This window comes from Chlorocebus sabaeus, chromosome 9 (genome assembly GCF_047675955.1).
Source record: "Chlorocebus sabaeus isolate Y175 chromosome 9, mChlSab1.0.hap1, whole genome shotgun sequence".
NCBI classification, from domain to species: domain Eukaryota; kingdom Metazoa; phylum Chordata; class Mammalia; order Primates; family Cercopithecidae; genus Chlorocebus; species Chlorocebus sabaeus.
Genome location: NC_132912.1, coordinates 129,548,503 through 129,565,834, shown reverse-complemented (window position 1 = coordinate 129,565,834; position 17,332 = coordinate 129,548,503). Strand labels below are relative to the sequence as shown.

At 43.3% G+C, this 17,332-nt stretch overlaps 1 protein-coding gene across 3 annotated transcripts in view; it reads right to left on the bottom strand.

The window, feature by feature from the left end:
* Nucleotides 1–17,332, bottom strand: part of DOCK1 (dedicator of cytokinesis 1) — a 545,325-nt gene that overhangs the window by 449,285 nt on the left and 78,708 nt on the right. For all 3 annotated transcript variants that reach the window (XM_038009711.2, XM_007964409.3, XM_007964410.3), the window contains exons 5-10: nucleotides 15,735–15,831; nucleotides 12,734–12,882; nucleotides 7,535–7,670; nucleotides 6,165–6,322; nucleotides 4,977–5,058; nucleotides 4,095–4,230 (exon numbers count right to left, since the gene is read on the bottom strand). In XM_038009711.2, coding sequence (XP_037865639.1) covers nucleotides 4,095–4,230; nucleotides 4,977–5,058; nucleotides 6,165–6,322; nucleotides 7,535–7,670; nucleotides 12,734–12,882; nucleotides 15,735–15,831 — 758 coding nt within the window. The remainder of the gene's footprint in view (nucleotides 1–4,094; nucleotides 4,231–4,976; nucleotides 5,059–6,164; nucleotides 6,323–7,534; nucleotides 7,671–12,733; nucleotides 12,883–15,734; nucleotides 15,832–17,332) is intronic.

The window sequence follows — 17,332 nt, the reverse complement described above, 5'->3', positions numbered from 1 at the left end:
AAATTCCACACAGAATGATCAGGTCTTTACGGTTTTTTTTTTTTGAGACAGAGTCTCGCCCTGTCACCCTGGCATGATCTTGGCTCATTGCAACAGTTCAAGCAATTCTCCTGCCTCCCTCCTGAGTAGCTGGGATTACCGGCACCTGCCACCACGCTCAATTAACTTTTTTGTATGTTTAGTAGAGACAGGGTTTCACCATGCTGGCCAGGCTGGTCCCGAACTCCTAACCTCGTTATCAGCCTGCCTCAGCCTCCCAAAGTTCTGGGATTAGAAGTGGGAGCCACTGCATCAGCCTTTGTGTGTGTGTGTGTGTGTGTGTGTGAGACACACAGTCTCGCCCTGTTCCCCAGGCTGGAGTACGGTGACACAATTTTAGCTCACTGCAACCTCGGCCTCCCAGGTTCAAGCAACTCTTCTCCCTAGCCTCCTGAGTAGTTGGGACTACAGGCATGCACCATGCCTAGATAATTGTTTTATTTTTCGTAGAGACAGGGTTTTACCATGTTGGCCAGGCTGGTCTCAAACACCCAACCTCATGTGATCCACCCACCTCAGCCTCCCACATTGCTGGGATTACAGGTGTGAGCCACTGCGCCCAGCCAGATTCTTACTTGCAATGTACAGACACACACCAACTGAGCACATCTAGGAAAGCTGGCCCCTCTGGAGGGAGCACAAAGACCACAAAGGCTCAGTGCTCAGAGCTTGGGACCAAGGCATGAACACGACATCCCCACTCAGGACATGCAATGGAGCCAGGCAAACCAGCAACTGCTGAGCAACTGTGACACCAGAAAGGGCAGAGAATTCAAAGAACCTGGAAACCCAACATTAACAGCTGCAGGCCTGAAATCTTCCCACAGAGGAAAACAAACGCCTATGGGTATCTCTGAAGCACTTCACACAGGTTCGTGCAGGTTCACACAGGTTCAAACAGGTTCACACAGGTTCATGCAGGTTCACGCAGGTTCACACTGGTTCAGAAAGGTTCACACAGGTTCAGGCAGGTTCACACAGGTTCATGCATGTTCACACGGGTTCACACAGGTTCACGTAGGTTCACACAGGTTCACACATGTTCACAGAGGTTCACGCAGGTTCACACAGGTTCACAGAGGTTCACACAGGTTCACGCAGGTTCACACAGGTTCACACATGTTCAGAGGTTCACACAGGTTCACACAGGTTCCAGAAAGGTTCACAAAGGTTCACGCAGGTTCACACAGGTTCACACAGGTTCATGCAGGTTCAGAAAGGCTGACGCAGGTTCACGCAGGTTCACACAGGTTCGTGCAGGTTCACACAGGTTCACGCATGTTCACAGAGGTTCGCACAGATTCAGAAAGGTTCACACAAGTTCACACAGGTTCACACAGGGTCACACAGGTTCACACAGGTTCACATAGGTTTAGGTTTATAAAAGTTCACACGGGTTCACGCAGATTCACACAGTTTCACACACGTTCACAGAGGTTCACATAGGTTCACACAGGTTTGTGTAGGTTCATGCAGGTTCACACAGGTTCTTTGCAACCCCAAAGTGAGGGGGGACACCCCATGTGCTAGTCAGAGCAGAGCAGCAAGAAGAAGCCACACTCCAGAGAATTCACGAGCAAAACGACAAGGCTAGAACTTGGCCCCAGGTGGGCTTTCAGAAGCCCCGATATCAGTGGGTGCCAGGGACACAAGACAGGAAAGGAAGGAACCAGAGACCAGTTCCGACAGGAGGAACCAGGGACCACAGGGGGTGTCCATGTGGTCAGCAGATATCAGGGGACAGAAGTCCCTGGTGGCCGCACAGCCAGGGATCCAAACTCCAGTGACCAAATGTAGTGTCTCAGCCAACACTACACAGGTGGGGGCTCCAGAAACAAGGAACTATGTCCCAGCTGCCCGCTTTGCCCCAGTGAATAACCTGGGCTTCTGTAATTCATGGAGAACTCCAGGAGCTGGGGGGCCCAACCTAACTCTAGACCCCACCAAGCAAGCGTAAGTGAGCATGTAAGAAACAGTGAAACGCCACAGTGGTGTCAGCTGAGCCCATGCCCATCAGCCTCTCCATCCATTAGTACCTGGACCTTCATGGACTGTCAACCCAATGAAAACTGAAAAATATTCCAAATTTTTAAATTCCAAAAATTTTAATCAAAAGAAGGTAAAAACTGTCAGTCTATGGTCTAGATTTCATCTTTAAGAAATACAACTACACATTCGTAGGCACTTCTGACATAATCCATCTTGTAATCTAATAACCAGAGAATCTGTAGGTCTGCTGTTGAAAAGAGGAGCGACTTCCGTGTGTTATCAAAGATGTCTCTGATTGCTCAAATGGAGCCAATTATGTCTGAGACAAAAATTAAATATTTTCTTAAAACTACCATCAAGATGGAAAAGAAAAAAAAAATCCTGGAAAATGAAAGGTAATTAAATATAACACTAGATTACATGTAAAAGATGCTACAGGCTCTGACAAATAGAGGGGCAATTTTCAAGTATGTATTCAAGTCATGAGATGAAAATGTTAGCAGGGCATGAGGGGGCGCGCCTGTGGTCCTAGTTACTCAGGAAGCTGAGGCAGGAGGATCACTTGAGCCCAGGAGGTCACGGCAGCAGTGAGCTGTGATCACACAGCCTGGGTGACAGAGTTAGACTCTGTCTCTTAAAAACAAAAAGACAGAGAGATGAAAATGCAAAAGGATTTCCCCAGCCCAAGGTTGTGGGGACTTCAGAAACAAAACCTCACCCTCACCATTTCACTCACAAATGGTAAAATCATTGGAACACTCCGTTAGTTAGCTCTTTGGGTAAACTGAATTCAAGTAAACTGAATTAATATGCTGCTCTCATTATGTCTATATCACTGCTATTGCTTACTTCTTATGATATAGTAAATCATTTAAATGACTTGAAATATTTTTCAAAAAATTCCAGGCAGAGCACACAGGACTTTTAGGATGATGAAGCTACCCAGTGAGAGACTACAATGGGGAATATACAGTATTATTCAACTGTCAAAACCCACAGAAGGCACAACATCAAGAATGAACACTAATGTAAACTACGGATTTCACAGGACGACGATGTGTCAATGTGGTTCACCAACTGCAATCAATGTACCAATCTATGGGGGATATTGATAATGGGGAGGCAGGGGAAGGAAGGAGAAATATATAGGAACTGTCTATATTTTCTGTTCAATTTTGTTTGAACCTAAAACCTTTCTAAAAATAATGTTTATTTAAAAGGCAGGGGGGAACAGACTAAGTTCAGAGTTTCCTAGTAGCCAAGGCAAAGAACGTCTTCCACAGCTGTTCATACAAAAAATCCAGCTGTGTGTCAAGAATCAGGAACCTTTCCCACATGAATATTCACATGAATCCCAAAAATCACAAACATAAATATCAGAGTGCTAAGTAATGAAATTGTAGCAACCATTAAAGAGAGAAAACCACTTCCCAAAACTATGAAAAATGAGAGTGACATTGAAATAGGGCAAATAATTAGAACTTCCTGGTATGCCTTTATCTTTCCTCAACAGAGATAATTGGTCTTGCACATTCCTCGTGCTGTCACCAAAAATAACAGAGCACCAGCATGGCAGAGGAAGAGCACCAACATGGCAGAGGAAGAGCACAAACATGGCCAACGAAGAACACCAACGTGGTGGAGGAAGAGCACCAATATGAAGCTAACTGCGTCCTCTTCACAGTTTGCTTTCTTTCCTCCACTTTGTTGCTTTGACCGTCCTGCACAAATCCATTCTGATGTCCATCACCAAGACCTGAAACCCTCCACTGACTGGCTTCCCTACGGACTGAGAATATGGGTCAGCATCTCTCCCAGGGAAAGATAAGATCCACTTTAAAACCAAATATATGATTTACATCTGAAACTTGAGGCCTAGAGCATCCTGAGCCTAGCAGGTCAACTGGAAGCCACAATGAAAATAACTAATAAATATATTTTTTCTCTCCAGCAGAAAAGCTTATAAATCAAAGCTGCCTATTGACCAATCAACATTCAGCAGTGGTTCTTTTGAAAGTGACTCTGAAGATCTGAAACTCTCAAGGAAACACAGAGAAATGGATTACCAGCCACTCCAAAAGGTCGCCGCAACCCCGAAGTCAGTTTCCTGGTATTGTTGTCCCTCAGCTCCATGCGACCCACGCGAACAATCTGACAGACAAAACTGATTTTCTCCCTTTTCAGGTCTTTGCTTCCGAGGTCCTAGAAATATTAGTTTCCATAAATTATTTTGGAGAGCCATTATTCAATGCAAGTTCCAATGAAAAGGACAGTAAAAAAATGGATTGAGACTCTTTTCTCAGACCCATTTTTATAATTTTAATCAGTTATTCATATGACAAAAAGGAATTTAATAACAATAATCAATTACTGTTAAGTGAGCTTAAGATACACATTTAAGGGCTGGGTGCAGTGGCTCACACCTGTAATCCCAGCACTTTGGGAGGCCGAGGAGGGTGGATCACGAGGTCAGGAGTTCGAGATCAGCCTGGCCAACATGGGGAAACCCCATCTCTACTAAAAATACAAAAAATTAGCCAGGTGTGGTGGTGTGTGCCTGTAATCCCAGCTACTCGGGAGGCTGAGGCAGGAGAACTGCTTGAACCCAGGAGGTGCAGGTTGCAGTGAACCGAGATCACACCATTGCACTCCAGCCTGGGTGACAGAGCAAGACTCCATCTGGAGGAAAAAAAAAAAAAAAAAAAAGATACACATTTAAGAAGCACATTCCATGGTAATGGGGTAAATCTTTGTCACGGTCATTCTAAGGGTGGCTATAGACTCAAAAGATTTCTGGAAAGGCACTCCACTTAGTAATACTAAATTAACTGATATTACAGGCATCCCAGGGACTCATGTTCTAGTGTGGCAGGAAGGCCGAGAGAAATCACTAAAAGTAGTCATTAGAACGGTGGCCAATTCAACCAAACATCTTTGCGTGCACTTACAGTAAACACAGCTCGCAAATTATGTAATCTGTCTATGTCTTTAGGTAATCCTGAACTGGACCAGCGAACCAGGTAGTTTTCACTTGAAAAAGGGAGAAATAAAAGCAAGTTAATTTTCCAAATAACAGAGTACCAAATGTACATCCGCATTGCTTCATAATTAATACCATGTAGGTGCACTATACATACAACTATGAGTTTATAAATATCAAAAATATCACATACAGCTACTCATCAATTAACATCCACAGCAGAAAAACCCTGCCAAGTTTTAATGTGGGATGTCTTGGGTTGTCACTGTAATGGAACTACTTGCAAATGGTATTTCTAAGTTGGTTTTCTTTTTTTTGAGCCTATTTGTTCATTTAGAATGACAATACTATAAAATTCAGCACAATGCACATTTATTTCAAAACCTATGACAAACCAAATACACTGTAAAATAAAAACTGCATCCTATGTCAGGAGGAAACAAAGTCTTTACCAGAAGTGAGAATAAAATCCACTCGTATTTTTCTGTATCATTCATACACTAAGTTTTCAAATTTTGAATAATACAAGTGAAGATCCTCGAGTTTTAGCATATACACAGACACACACACAATTCATACATAGTTGAACCACAATGTTTCCATCTGGGCAAAGAGAAAGTTATACTGAAGGCTAAGCAGAAATAATAGACTTACTGTGTTTTCATTTAACAAATATTAATTGACAGTCTGTATGTGGCAGGCACCATTCTAAATGATGCATTCCAGTCAGTCATCTTGCAGAAAAAACAACAGGATGAAAGTCACAGAAATGGCATTCAAAGAAACCAAATTTTGAAAAATGGAAATAGTGATATTTGAGGGACCAGGATACATAAAATCTTATGAAGATAACTTAGGAAACAAAGTATTACTTCAATCTTCAGCTGCACTCTTAAGATATGACCAGAGTGTACCTGCAATTGCTATAACTCTACGAGCAAATAGCAATCTACACGCGAGAAGGTTCACCATGACCCAGAGCCCAAACTGGCTGCCATCACACTGTCCAAGACAGCTCTTGGCTCGGCTGCTTGGTCGTGTCCAGCAGCCATTCATCCAGGGCGTCTCGGCATGAATGGCGCGCGTCAGTGGTTCTGATCCCACGTTCCTAACACCAACCAAAGAGGAAAGACAGCCACCAAGAAATTTCACCTACCTGATGAATTTGGACTCCACAGGGTCATACAGAGACATGAGGACTTCCGCATCTTCTCCTATTTTACAAACCACGTTTTTGAGGTTCACAAACAAGGCCAGAGAAGGGGTTGCAGCAAACTTGGCTTGTCTGTTAATATCTATGTTCTGCTTTTGAGACTGTGAATGGAAGGAAATAGAAAGTCAACCCCAGCAACGCTCATCACTAACACTTGCTTTCTTTATTCCCTACAGAATAGAAAATGGTAATAATTCATTGGCATAACCCAGCAAAGCCATTGGTGCAGTCACTTTCTTATCTCCCCTGCATATTCTTAAATCATGCATTCACACAACAGACAAAAAAAATCGTATCCTATGCAATTGTTGTGCTATTTTCAAAGATACAAAACTTTCAAGTGTCCAACCAATAAATCAAAATAATTATTATATGTGTAGTTATTTAATTTTTTATTCCCTCATTAGACTAAACCCTCCAAGGACATCTGTCTCATTTATCATTATGTCTTCAACATTTGGTACACAGTAGATGCTCAGTAAATACTGACTGAATTAACAGATGATTCAATTATTCAATCAGTTTTGAATATCTACTGTGTGTATGTGTGTGTATGGGAGGTGGGGGGTGACTGGATCATGGGGTGGGTTGTTCATGAATGGTTTAGCACCATCCCCTCAGTGCTGTCCTCATGATGGTGAGTTCTCACAGATCTGGTTGTTTAAGAGTAGCATATAGCACCCCCTGCACACCCCCTCTCTTCCTCCTGCTCTACCCATGTGAAGTGCTGGCTCCCACTTCGCCTTCCGCCATAATTGTAAGATTCCTGAGGCCTCCCCAGAAGCAGAAGCCACTATCCTTCCTAGACAGTCTGCAGAACCATGAGCCAATTAAAACTCTTTTCTTTATAAATTACCCAGTCTCAGGCACTTCCTTATAGTAAGGAGAGAATAGGCTAATGCATATATGATACCATTAAAGATCACAGAAGATGAAAAACCAATAAGACATGTGCTCTCTGCCCTCAGTGAGCTTGAATACATAACCTGCCTACCATTAACAGAGAGGAAATGCAGAATCAAGTCTTGTGTCCCATGTGACAGATGAGAACACAAAATCGACATCATTAGGATCCTGTCCCCTAAGATGAAACACAATGTTGTCCAATCCCCTTTCATGTCATGGGTGACATCCTGTGCCACCAGGCTCCGTTCCACTCATGGCTGTAGGGGACACACTCCGCAGCTACTCCTTTTCAGGTTCTTTTTTAGTGAAAATTCGGGGCTTGACTGATATTTTACTAATGTTGAAAACCTATTACTGAGAAAACGTGTTCCAAATGTAAAAGGCATATTACAGAGAGTCAAACTTACCTTTTCCTCTTGTAACCTTTCCTCCACTTGTTTAGAAGCTATTTCATGAGCTCTGAAGAGACTAATCGTGCTAGTTAATTCTGGATCCAAAATATTCCCGTCTTCATCTCTAACCACCAGGTCCAAATCTAGAATTCTAGAACAATAAGAATTTAGAAGTTCATGGACATAGACCAAGGAAGTTGAATTTTCTAGCACAACTCCCACCACAGCAACTGGGCAGGTAAAAACATCCTAGAAAGTCGGGCTTGCCCACAAATACTAGGAATATGAAATTCTTGGAGGTTGCTTTCTTTAGCTCAAAATGTGTCACCTCGGGAGAAGTAAAAAAAAAAAAAAAAAAAAAAATTCCTCAATTTTTACTTCCATTGCAATCAGCAGTGGCTTTGTTTTTCAACAAGAAGTTTTACAGATCTGCAAGGCCCAAGTGAAGTATGTATTACTAATTGTTATGTAAAATATGAAAAGTTTTAAGGCATACTGTTGTTTTTTTTTTTTTTTTTTTTTTTTTTTGGAGACAGAGTCTTGTTCTTGTCGCCCAGGCTACAGTGCAGTAGCGCAATCTCGGCTCACTGCAACCTCTGCTCCCAGGTTCAAGAGATTCTCCTGCCTCAGCCTCCTGAGTAGTGGGATTACAGGCGTGTGCCACCACACCTGGCTAATTTTTTTATTTTTAGTAGAGATGAGGTTTCGCCATGTTAGCCAGACTGGTCTCAACTCCTGACCTCAGGTGATCCACCCACCTCGGGCTCCCAAAGTGTTGGGATTACAGGCATGAGCCAGCACACCTAGCCTAAAGCACACTACATATGTACACACACATATTCACATATATATGCAATCACATATACATCCATCAACCCAAACGCATAGCTGGCAGTTGTGACAATATCACAGAGTTGAGGAAGGAGAGAGGGAAGAAAACTTGGAGGAGAGATCTACCCACCACCTTATTTACTCCCCACTGACCCCGGCAGGGTCCCCTGCATATCTCCCCTTCTACTTCGAGTCAGTTTCTAGTCCTTCCATGAGGCCACAGGAAGATTTTCAATACAGATGTTCTATTGTATGTGAACACCAAACATATGGACGTTATCTACAACAAGGTTAAACAACTTCCTGGCCAGATGGCTAAATGCAGTCGCCAACTAAAAACACAAGCAACATCTGGCTAATAAATCTGTCCAGTCTATAAGAGTACATATTTTGGGGAACATTGTCTCTGATTCCTCAAACCCAACAAAATTATAAGGTGATTTTTACCACAGTTTTTATTTAAAGAACACAGGCAGTTGTGTAACATAAGAGATCAAGAGTTGTGATCTGGCAGTAGGTTCTGGCTTTCTCATTAACAAAACATGCAGGTCTAAGGGCAGAAATTTAACCGTAGATGCCTCTTACCCTGCCGTTGGGATTTTATATTCCTGTAATTAACAAGTCGATGGAGACAGGCTTAACAATATGAAAAAGGAAAGAGAGTCATTTGAAAGAATGACAAATTTCCTTTGGGAGGACAAGACGGGCGGATCACGAGGTCAGGAGATCAAGACCATGCTGACTAACACAGTGAAACCCCGTCTCTACTAAAAAAACACAAAAAACTAGCCGGGCGAGGTGGCGGCGCCTGTAGTCCCAGCTACTCGGGAGGCTGAGGCAGGAGAATGGTGTAAACCCGGGAGGCAGAGCTTGCAGTGAGCTGAGATCCGGCCACTGCACTCCAGCCTGGGCGACAGAGCGAGACTCCATCTCAAAAAAAAAGAATGATAAATTTCAATTAGAGAACATCTTTATAGTTACAAATTAAAGAGGAAAGTGGAATTGCCCATAAATGCTCCATTTAGAAAAACTACCCTGAGACTTCGAGTCTCGAGGTCACACACCTTAAAGTCAGATATGAGTCCGCCAGCAGCTCAAACATATTTAGGCTTTGGAGTTTTGCTCAAGCACTGTACCACTGGGAAGGCAAATACAGAAAACTCATTTTTCCCTTTTAATATCTATTGAGCAAATTCCACTGACGGTGAAGCAGGAGGACCAACGGGGCCTGTCAACAGCATCAGGGTAAACAGACTTTAAACAACTAGAGGCTTTTGCACTGCGTGAAAATAGCCTCAGTGGCTACAGTGTAAGCGGGGTGCCTCAAGACCAAAAGACAGACATCTGGAGAAAATGTAAAAAGCATTTTAAGGTCTCATTAGTTATCTTTGTAACATGTCTCACTAACAAGGCAAGCTCCTCCCTCCCAAATACTACTCCTTAACCTATCCCCGAACTAGCCCTAGGAACGTGCTGGTATAGGCAGGGTCAGATGGTGTGGGCATGGTTTGTACTGGTATGGGCAGGGGTCAGTAATGCATGGATAGAGTCAGTACTTCTGTGGGGAGGGACAATGTTCGTGGCGGCGTGGTCACTTCTAGTGTAGGCATGATTAGTTCTGGTATGGGCATATCAGTGCTGGTGCCAGGGTAGCTACAAAGCACCAGCTTAGGAGGCCCAGCCAGTAGGTCCTACAGGCCATGCAGAATTGGGGTCCCTCCGGGAACACATCAGAGGACGGCCCTGTGCCAGCTTGCTATGCACGTCCTGCCACGTCATCACCTCACACCTGCCAGGGCAGATGGTCAGACCCATTGCACAAAGGAGGAAACTTAAGCTCAGAGAAGTTATTTATTCCAAAAGCCTGGGCTGTGTCAGAACTCTCCAATGGCAGAGCCATGCTCCTTCTAGAATGCCACATGCAAACAGTCACACAAAGTGGCCTGTCCGGTCAACCCTTCTACACATTATTCTCAGCAAACAGTGTGCAGCTGGTTCTGAATCACAGTGAGTTTCCATTATAAAGGTACAACTTACCACAGCAAGGCAATGGAGAGATGAAGTCCATGGAAACCTAATGCACCTATGAGGACAGGGTGGGAGCCCCCCCCACAACCTGAAATCATGAGTAGAACTGTGTGTGTGTGTGTGTGTCTGTGTGTGTGTGTGTCTGTGTTGGGAGGTCTGTGGGCCTGTATGTGTGTATTGTGTATGTGCATTTTTCTAGAGATATGGTCCAAGACCTTCATCACATTCTCAAATAGCTCTCCAAACCCCTCCACCCACGTTAAAAATAAATTTCAAAGGCAAGAATGCCTAAGCAGTGAATGAAAAAGACACAAAACATCTTTTCCTTATTAAATCCACCCACCTTAAAATCAAACATTCAACACTGTGATATCATTTTGTATCATATAGGTTTTCTGAAAGAAGCACTAGGAAGATATATGCAGAGTGCTGGGCTTTGGAGAAATTATGGAGGAGGCTGGAGATCCTTGGGCAAAAAAAAACTGTCTTATTAAGGACTGTATTTCCTATCAAAGTAGTAAATTGTATTTGGAAACACTTCCTTCCTTAACTACATTTTTCCATGATACAATGTACTTTGCTAGCTTCCTGCAGCCAAATTAAGCAGGTGGTCTCTGAACATAAGTTTAAATTATGATACTCCAATAGAAAATCAAATCAAAGCTCCAAAAGTCTGCTTTTTTAAGCAGGTGGTCTTGAAGTGGGTTTTACTGCAATAATAGCTAATATCTCAGACTTTCCGGAAAAAAAAACAAAAACTTCTCCTACAGCATTTCTAATCCAAACCCTACATTTTGCTCATAACGTTGCTTTAAGAAATTTTTCACACTTCAAAATATAAATTACCAGAAAATTATGTGATAATTCTGATTTTACAGAAAGGTTCTTTGATTTACCCGGACTCCTTTCTGCTGAGTGGCTGGAAGCAAGCCCCTTCTCTTTTCTGACTTCCACATTCCAATGTGCAAAATGAGGGGCTTGAATTAAACCAGAAGTTTTCCAAATCTGCTGTCCAGCACAACCCCACTCTATTTTTAAAAACTGAGACTTCTGGCCGGGCGCAGTGGCTCACGCCTGTAATCCCAGTACTTCGGGATGCTGAGGCGGGCGGATCACCTGAGGTCGGGAGTTTGAGACCAGCCTGACCAACATGGAGAAACTCCATCTCTACTAAAAATACAAAATTAGTCAGGAGTGGTGGTGCATGCCTGTAATCCCAGCTACTCGGGAGGCTGAAGCAGGAGAATCACTTCAACCTGGGAGGCAGAGGTTGTGGTGAGCCAAGATCACACCACCGCACTCCAGCCCGGGCAACAAGGGCGAAACTCCATCTCAAAAAATAATAATAATAAAACAAAACAAAAAAACTTGAGATTTCCAGCCAGCATCCCAGATATCACAAATCAGAGCCTTAAGGGATAGGTTTCGAGATTCTATAATTCAACAGCTATCCAAGTGATTCTGATACAAAAGAGCATTTGGGAACCATGTGACCAGATACTTTCTAAGGCTTCTTGCAGCTCCGCTATTCTATGAAAAACCAAATATTATCAGGTGGAAAAGGGCATGGCCACTTTCTAAGGCTTCTTGCAGCTCCGCTATTCTATGAAAAACCAAATATTATCAGGTGGAAAAGGGCATGGCCTCATTCTAGTTACAGGACCCAGCAGAATTAGGATCAGAGCAGCTTGTTTCCTTTCAGCATCAAAAAACACGTGCTAACACTAGAAGGTACAGCTGTAGGCAGGGGTGAGCACTAAAGGCACTCATGCAGAGCTGGGGGAATGCCTGCTGTGGATGGGAACAACTCTTGCTCTGGCAAGAGACATAATTGTACAAAGCAACTATTTGTTGTTTACTGCAGTGAAATTTAACTGGGCTGTATTTCTGTTCGTGAAATCTGGCAAGCCTACACAGGTGACAAACTTTCCAGTGATCTAATGTCCACTCCAACTCTCAGAACTTTGGATTCCACAGAAAGAAACCTGTTGCTTGTCACTACACAAGGCCCCGCCAGATCTGAACTCAATGTCAAAAACTATGATCAGAAAGTAAAAGTTCCTTGCTACGGGAGTAATGATACGGTTCCCTCCAGAACGGTGAAAATGACAGACTCCCTGGCTTCTTGACTCTATCCCGTGAATAATGACAAGGTTTCAAGAAGGGCTCACAAAATTCCCCTGTTCAGAATCCAATGGAAAATACCTCATCCTTTTCAAAATGAAAAACATGCCATTATTTTGAGGGTAGAAATTTTGTTTTATGATAAAATGTGATCTCGGTCTCTTGAAAGCTTATAGTGATGTTATTACGTTGGATAATTTAAGCGTGAAATCATCTTTCAAATAAACAAACCTGTTTCCATAATCGATTTTGGCTGTGACCTTCTTCTTCAGTTCTTTGAGCTCATCCTGCGGCAAAGTTCCAGAAAGAATTTGTGATCGCCATTCAATAAGGTCATAGATCATGTGCCGCACACTTCGAAACATCTCCCTGTTATCTTGCTATACAGGGGGGAAAACCCAATCATAAAGATTTTGTTATAAAACAGCATTGTGAAGATGGTAGAGAATGGATATCTCTTCAAATACACATGAGGTATAAGCACTAGATCATGAGATTTAGTTAATGTTGAATTAAAAGGTGCTTTCAGCATACACTGAAATATATTATTTGGAATTGGTTTTCCATGAGACATTAAAATATTAAAAGAATAAAAAGTAATGCATAATCCCCAAGATTTCATCCAACATTCTACGTGCCACTGAAGCAAAAAAGTGATCCCAACACTGGCTAGACCTTGAAAGTCAACACCTGCTCGTGAGCTTCCTGCATCTGGATCAGAGACGGGCAACTCTTAAAGCTCCTCCAGAATTAGTCTGAGCCTAAAGATCTGAATCCTACGACCTGCATATGGTCTTCAGAACACCCTGCACCCTGGACCCTTCTCAGCACACTGCGAACCTGAACTCCTCGGCCTTGCTCTCAGCTGAACTATAGGGAAGAAGAAGCATTCCACCCTGGGCTGGCTGCTGCACACTGTGGTGTGTACAACCCACAAGAGACACTTCTGCAAGAGGCCAAATCTCAATCGACAAGCTCTTGGTGCTTCTGTGACAAAAGGAAAATGCAAATAAGACGCAAAACTCACACTTCTTACCACTTTCTAAGAATTTTGATGGGACTGACGGTTCAAAGAAAAGCAACAGTTTGCAGCTTGCAATTACAAGTGTACAATAATCAAGGAGATTAGAGATTCTCTGAAGGAAAATAACTCCGTGGTTCTTTCCATGAAAAGAAATCTAGGTGGAACCTAATGTGATAAAATTCTAAGCATTGCTGGCCTTGGGAGCTCAGGCCTATAACCCTAGCACTTTGGGAAGCAGAGGCGGGAGGATTGCTGGAGCCCAGGAGTTGGAAACCAGCCGGGGCAAGATAAGGAGACCTCATCTCTTCAAAAATTAAAAAATTAGCTGAGCATGGTGGCTCACAGGTGTAGTCCCAGCTACCCAGTAGGCTGAGGTGGGAGCATCGCTTGAGCCAAGGAGGTTCAGGCTGCAGGGAGCTGTGATCGTGCCACTGTAGTCTAGCCTGAGCGACAGAGCAAGACCCTGTCTCAAAAAATAAATAAATAAAAATGATATCTAAATGTCATGGTCCCTTTAAAACATTAACTGTGTTCACTGCCACTTTTTTAAAAGCTCCCCTTCCACATAACTGAACCACATACCTCACACTGGTATTTAATCTTTCTAGGAGTTTCTAATATCCACACTGCCTTCTCTTGTCCACTGCTCTAAGGCTGTATCAACTATCTAAAATCCTTAATAGTTTGCTAATATCTACGACCACAGAGCAGAGCCAAAAATTCTTATGAATTTTTTTTTTTTTTTTTTTGAGAAGGGGTCTCACTTTGTTACCCAGGCTGGAGTACAATGGTGCGATCTTGGCTCATTGCAACCTCCACCTGCCAGGTTCAAGCAATTCTCCTGCCTCTCCTTCCCGAGTAGCTGGGACTACAGGTGTACTCCATCACACCCAGTTAATTTTTGTATTTTTAGTAGAGATGCGGTTTTGCCATGTTGGCCAGGCTGGTCTCAAAGTCCTGACCTCAGGTGATCCATTCGCCTCAGCCTCCCAAAGTGCTGGGATTACAGGCATGAGCCACTGCACCCAACCCACAGAAAAATATTATAACCATTTTTTGGCTTGGCTTTCTTTGCACAAATCCAACCATGTAAGTCTATCAGAGGCAAATTTAAGTTCTATAAAAGGAAACGAAGGTGCTCATTAAGAATACCTACTCTAGGGTGATAGACTGAAGGAGGTCCACTGACGATTAGCATCAACTCCTGTTTGTTTTGTTGCCATATTTTTGTTTAAAAATTGCTAAGTTGACGATGAAACACTGACTACAGAATTGCTCAGATTTACACAAAACATTCATGGCTAACTTTACGCTTTTAGGTTTTTGACTACGTTTGATGACAATTACTGCAACTGCTTATTACTGTGCATTTACAGGAAACCACTGTATAATCAAAAACAACAAGCCTGCCCAACAAGCAGCTGCACGACTTTAGGAAGTTTTCTATGTTCTCAAGAAATTAACGTACCGACTTCCTTCCACAGCCCTGGCTTGGTGATAATAACATTAGCATATGGGAAATCAACACTCTGAATAGAAATACAAGCTTAACAAAAGGTAATCTTCTGCAAATAGGAATTTATGTGCAAAGAAATGCCCTGAGGGAATATGAAATGGAAGATGTCAGAGCTTCAACCTCTCTGCATTAATAAGACTTCTTCTGTGATCAGGAGAACTGGACAACTGCACACGAAGCTGGAATGTAAAATATTTCCCTATCCCTGTCACAAACACGGGTAAATCTAGAAGACTCTGCTGTTTTTCTTAAATGGTAAGAGGTATTACCTACTGTCAGACAATGGCAAAAGAAATAAATAAGTAAATAGTAGTTGCCCTCTACTGGATCCTTAAATAAGCACCTATTACTGTTTAAAAGGTGACATCAACACACTGCCCGATCCCGTGTTCCAGGGGCCTGAAAACAACCACATTTCTCCTTCCAATGCAAAGAAAGACATATCCGATAGTCCCTTCCGCTACAGCTCACTGTAATACACCCAAATACATGGCAGGTCGAAAGGCACACAGCCCCCAACAGGGGCTAAACTCTCAGTCATGTCGCTTCCTTTGCCTTTTCTGAGTAAAACTCTGTCTCAGAAGCTCTGCTTTTAAGGTTCGCTGAGAAAGAAAAAATTCCCATCGGCAAATCAGGGTCAAAAAAGCCGTCTCTCTATTTCTAAGCTTTGAATGAATATCTCATTTTCTCACCACGTAGAGCTGCCTCCAGATGGTGGACCACTCTCGGAGTGTCGTGGTGACTTCCTGGATGAGGGGGAGGTCACCCGGGATGACTGTTTCATGTTGCCTGCGAGGAAAGAAGGAAAGAGCAGCTGAGTCCACGGTTTCACTGCCTGCTGTGAGTTGTACCTGTAAATTTCACCACTAGGCCATAGTGCTCAGTATTAAGCAAATGGGAAGAAAATCTACAAATAAGACTGCATTCACACATATAAATACATACGTCTCTACGAATGACAAGTTATATTTGTACAGAGCTTGGGAAGGTTCATACATTACCCTGCACGTAAGGCATCCACCTCATACGTCAAGGTAAGATGAAGGAGGCAAATAATATTCCATTAAAAGTCTACAGAACGTCAAGGTCTGGCAAAAGGAAAGTATATTCATAATATGTGTACCCATCTATCTTAAAGATGCCACAAATTATAGCTGGTCCATGTGGCATTAAAATGCAGGTTTGGGTTAAGATGATTTTTACATTTTCCATCATGCATAAAACTCATTACATGATAATACATGAAGCAGTTATCCTTGGCGAAATATGAGAGGTTACAGCTTCCAAATGTCCATGGTTACTCTATCTGATGCCAACTCGGATCAAACTCTGTATCCTCTTTCTTACCCTTTTTCCTCCACCCCAAAAAGTTAACCTTTGACTCGCTCTTTTTTTTGAGATGGTGTCTTGCTCTGTCACACAGGCTGGAGTGCAGTGGTGCAATCTCGGCTCACTGCAATCTCTGCCTCCTGGGTTCAAGCAATTCTCCTGCCTCAGCCTCCCAAGTAGCTGGGATTACAGGTGCCCGCCACCACGCCTGGCCAATTTTTGTATTTCTAGTAGAAACGAGGTTTCACCACATTGGCCAGGCTGGTCTTGAAATGCCTGACTTCAGGTGATACGCCCACCTCAGCCTCCCAAAGTGCTGGGATTACAGGCATGAGCCGCCGCGTCCAGCCCCTTGACTTATTCTTAACTTATTACCTATTTATGTGCTGGTTTTCATCAAATTAACTGTTGCTTCCTGGGCATGTGCTCTGGGTCAGGCACTATGCTAAGTAAGACTCAGACTACTGAGGGCTGGGGGGAGAGAGTGAATTTGTGGCTGGTGTAGTTAGGCTAGCTGGTCCCACAGGTTGTCTGTGTGTCCTGAACAGGCAAGAATTGGCCAGCATGGAATCCTGAGGGACGCTACAATAGGTTCCACCTACATCCCTTGATGTGCACAGAGTCCAGATCTGTGGAAGGAACTCTGACTTTGGCTCACGATTGGGGATCAGGCCTGCAATGACTTATTGATAGCAGAGGGGAGGATCCCAAAGCAAGAGACAACGGGGACCCCAAAAGAACGGTGGTCTCGTGGATAGTTTCAGAACCAGACATCGGAGGGAAGGGTGCAGGCAAGACTATCCCCTGGAAACCTGTCATGAAGAATGACCCTTTAGGCTGGGCGTGGTGGCTCATGCCTGTAATCCCACCACTGTGGAAGGCCGAGGTGGGTGGATCAGGAGTTAGAGACCAGCCTGGCCAACACGGTGAAACCCTGTCTCTACTAAAAATAAATAAATAA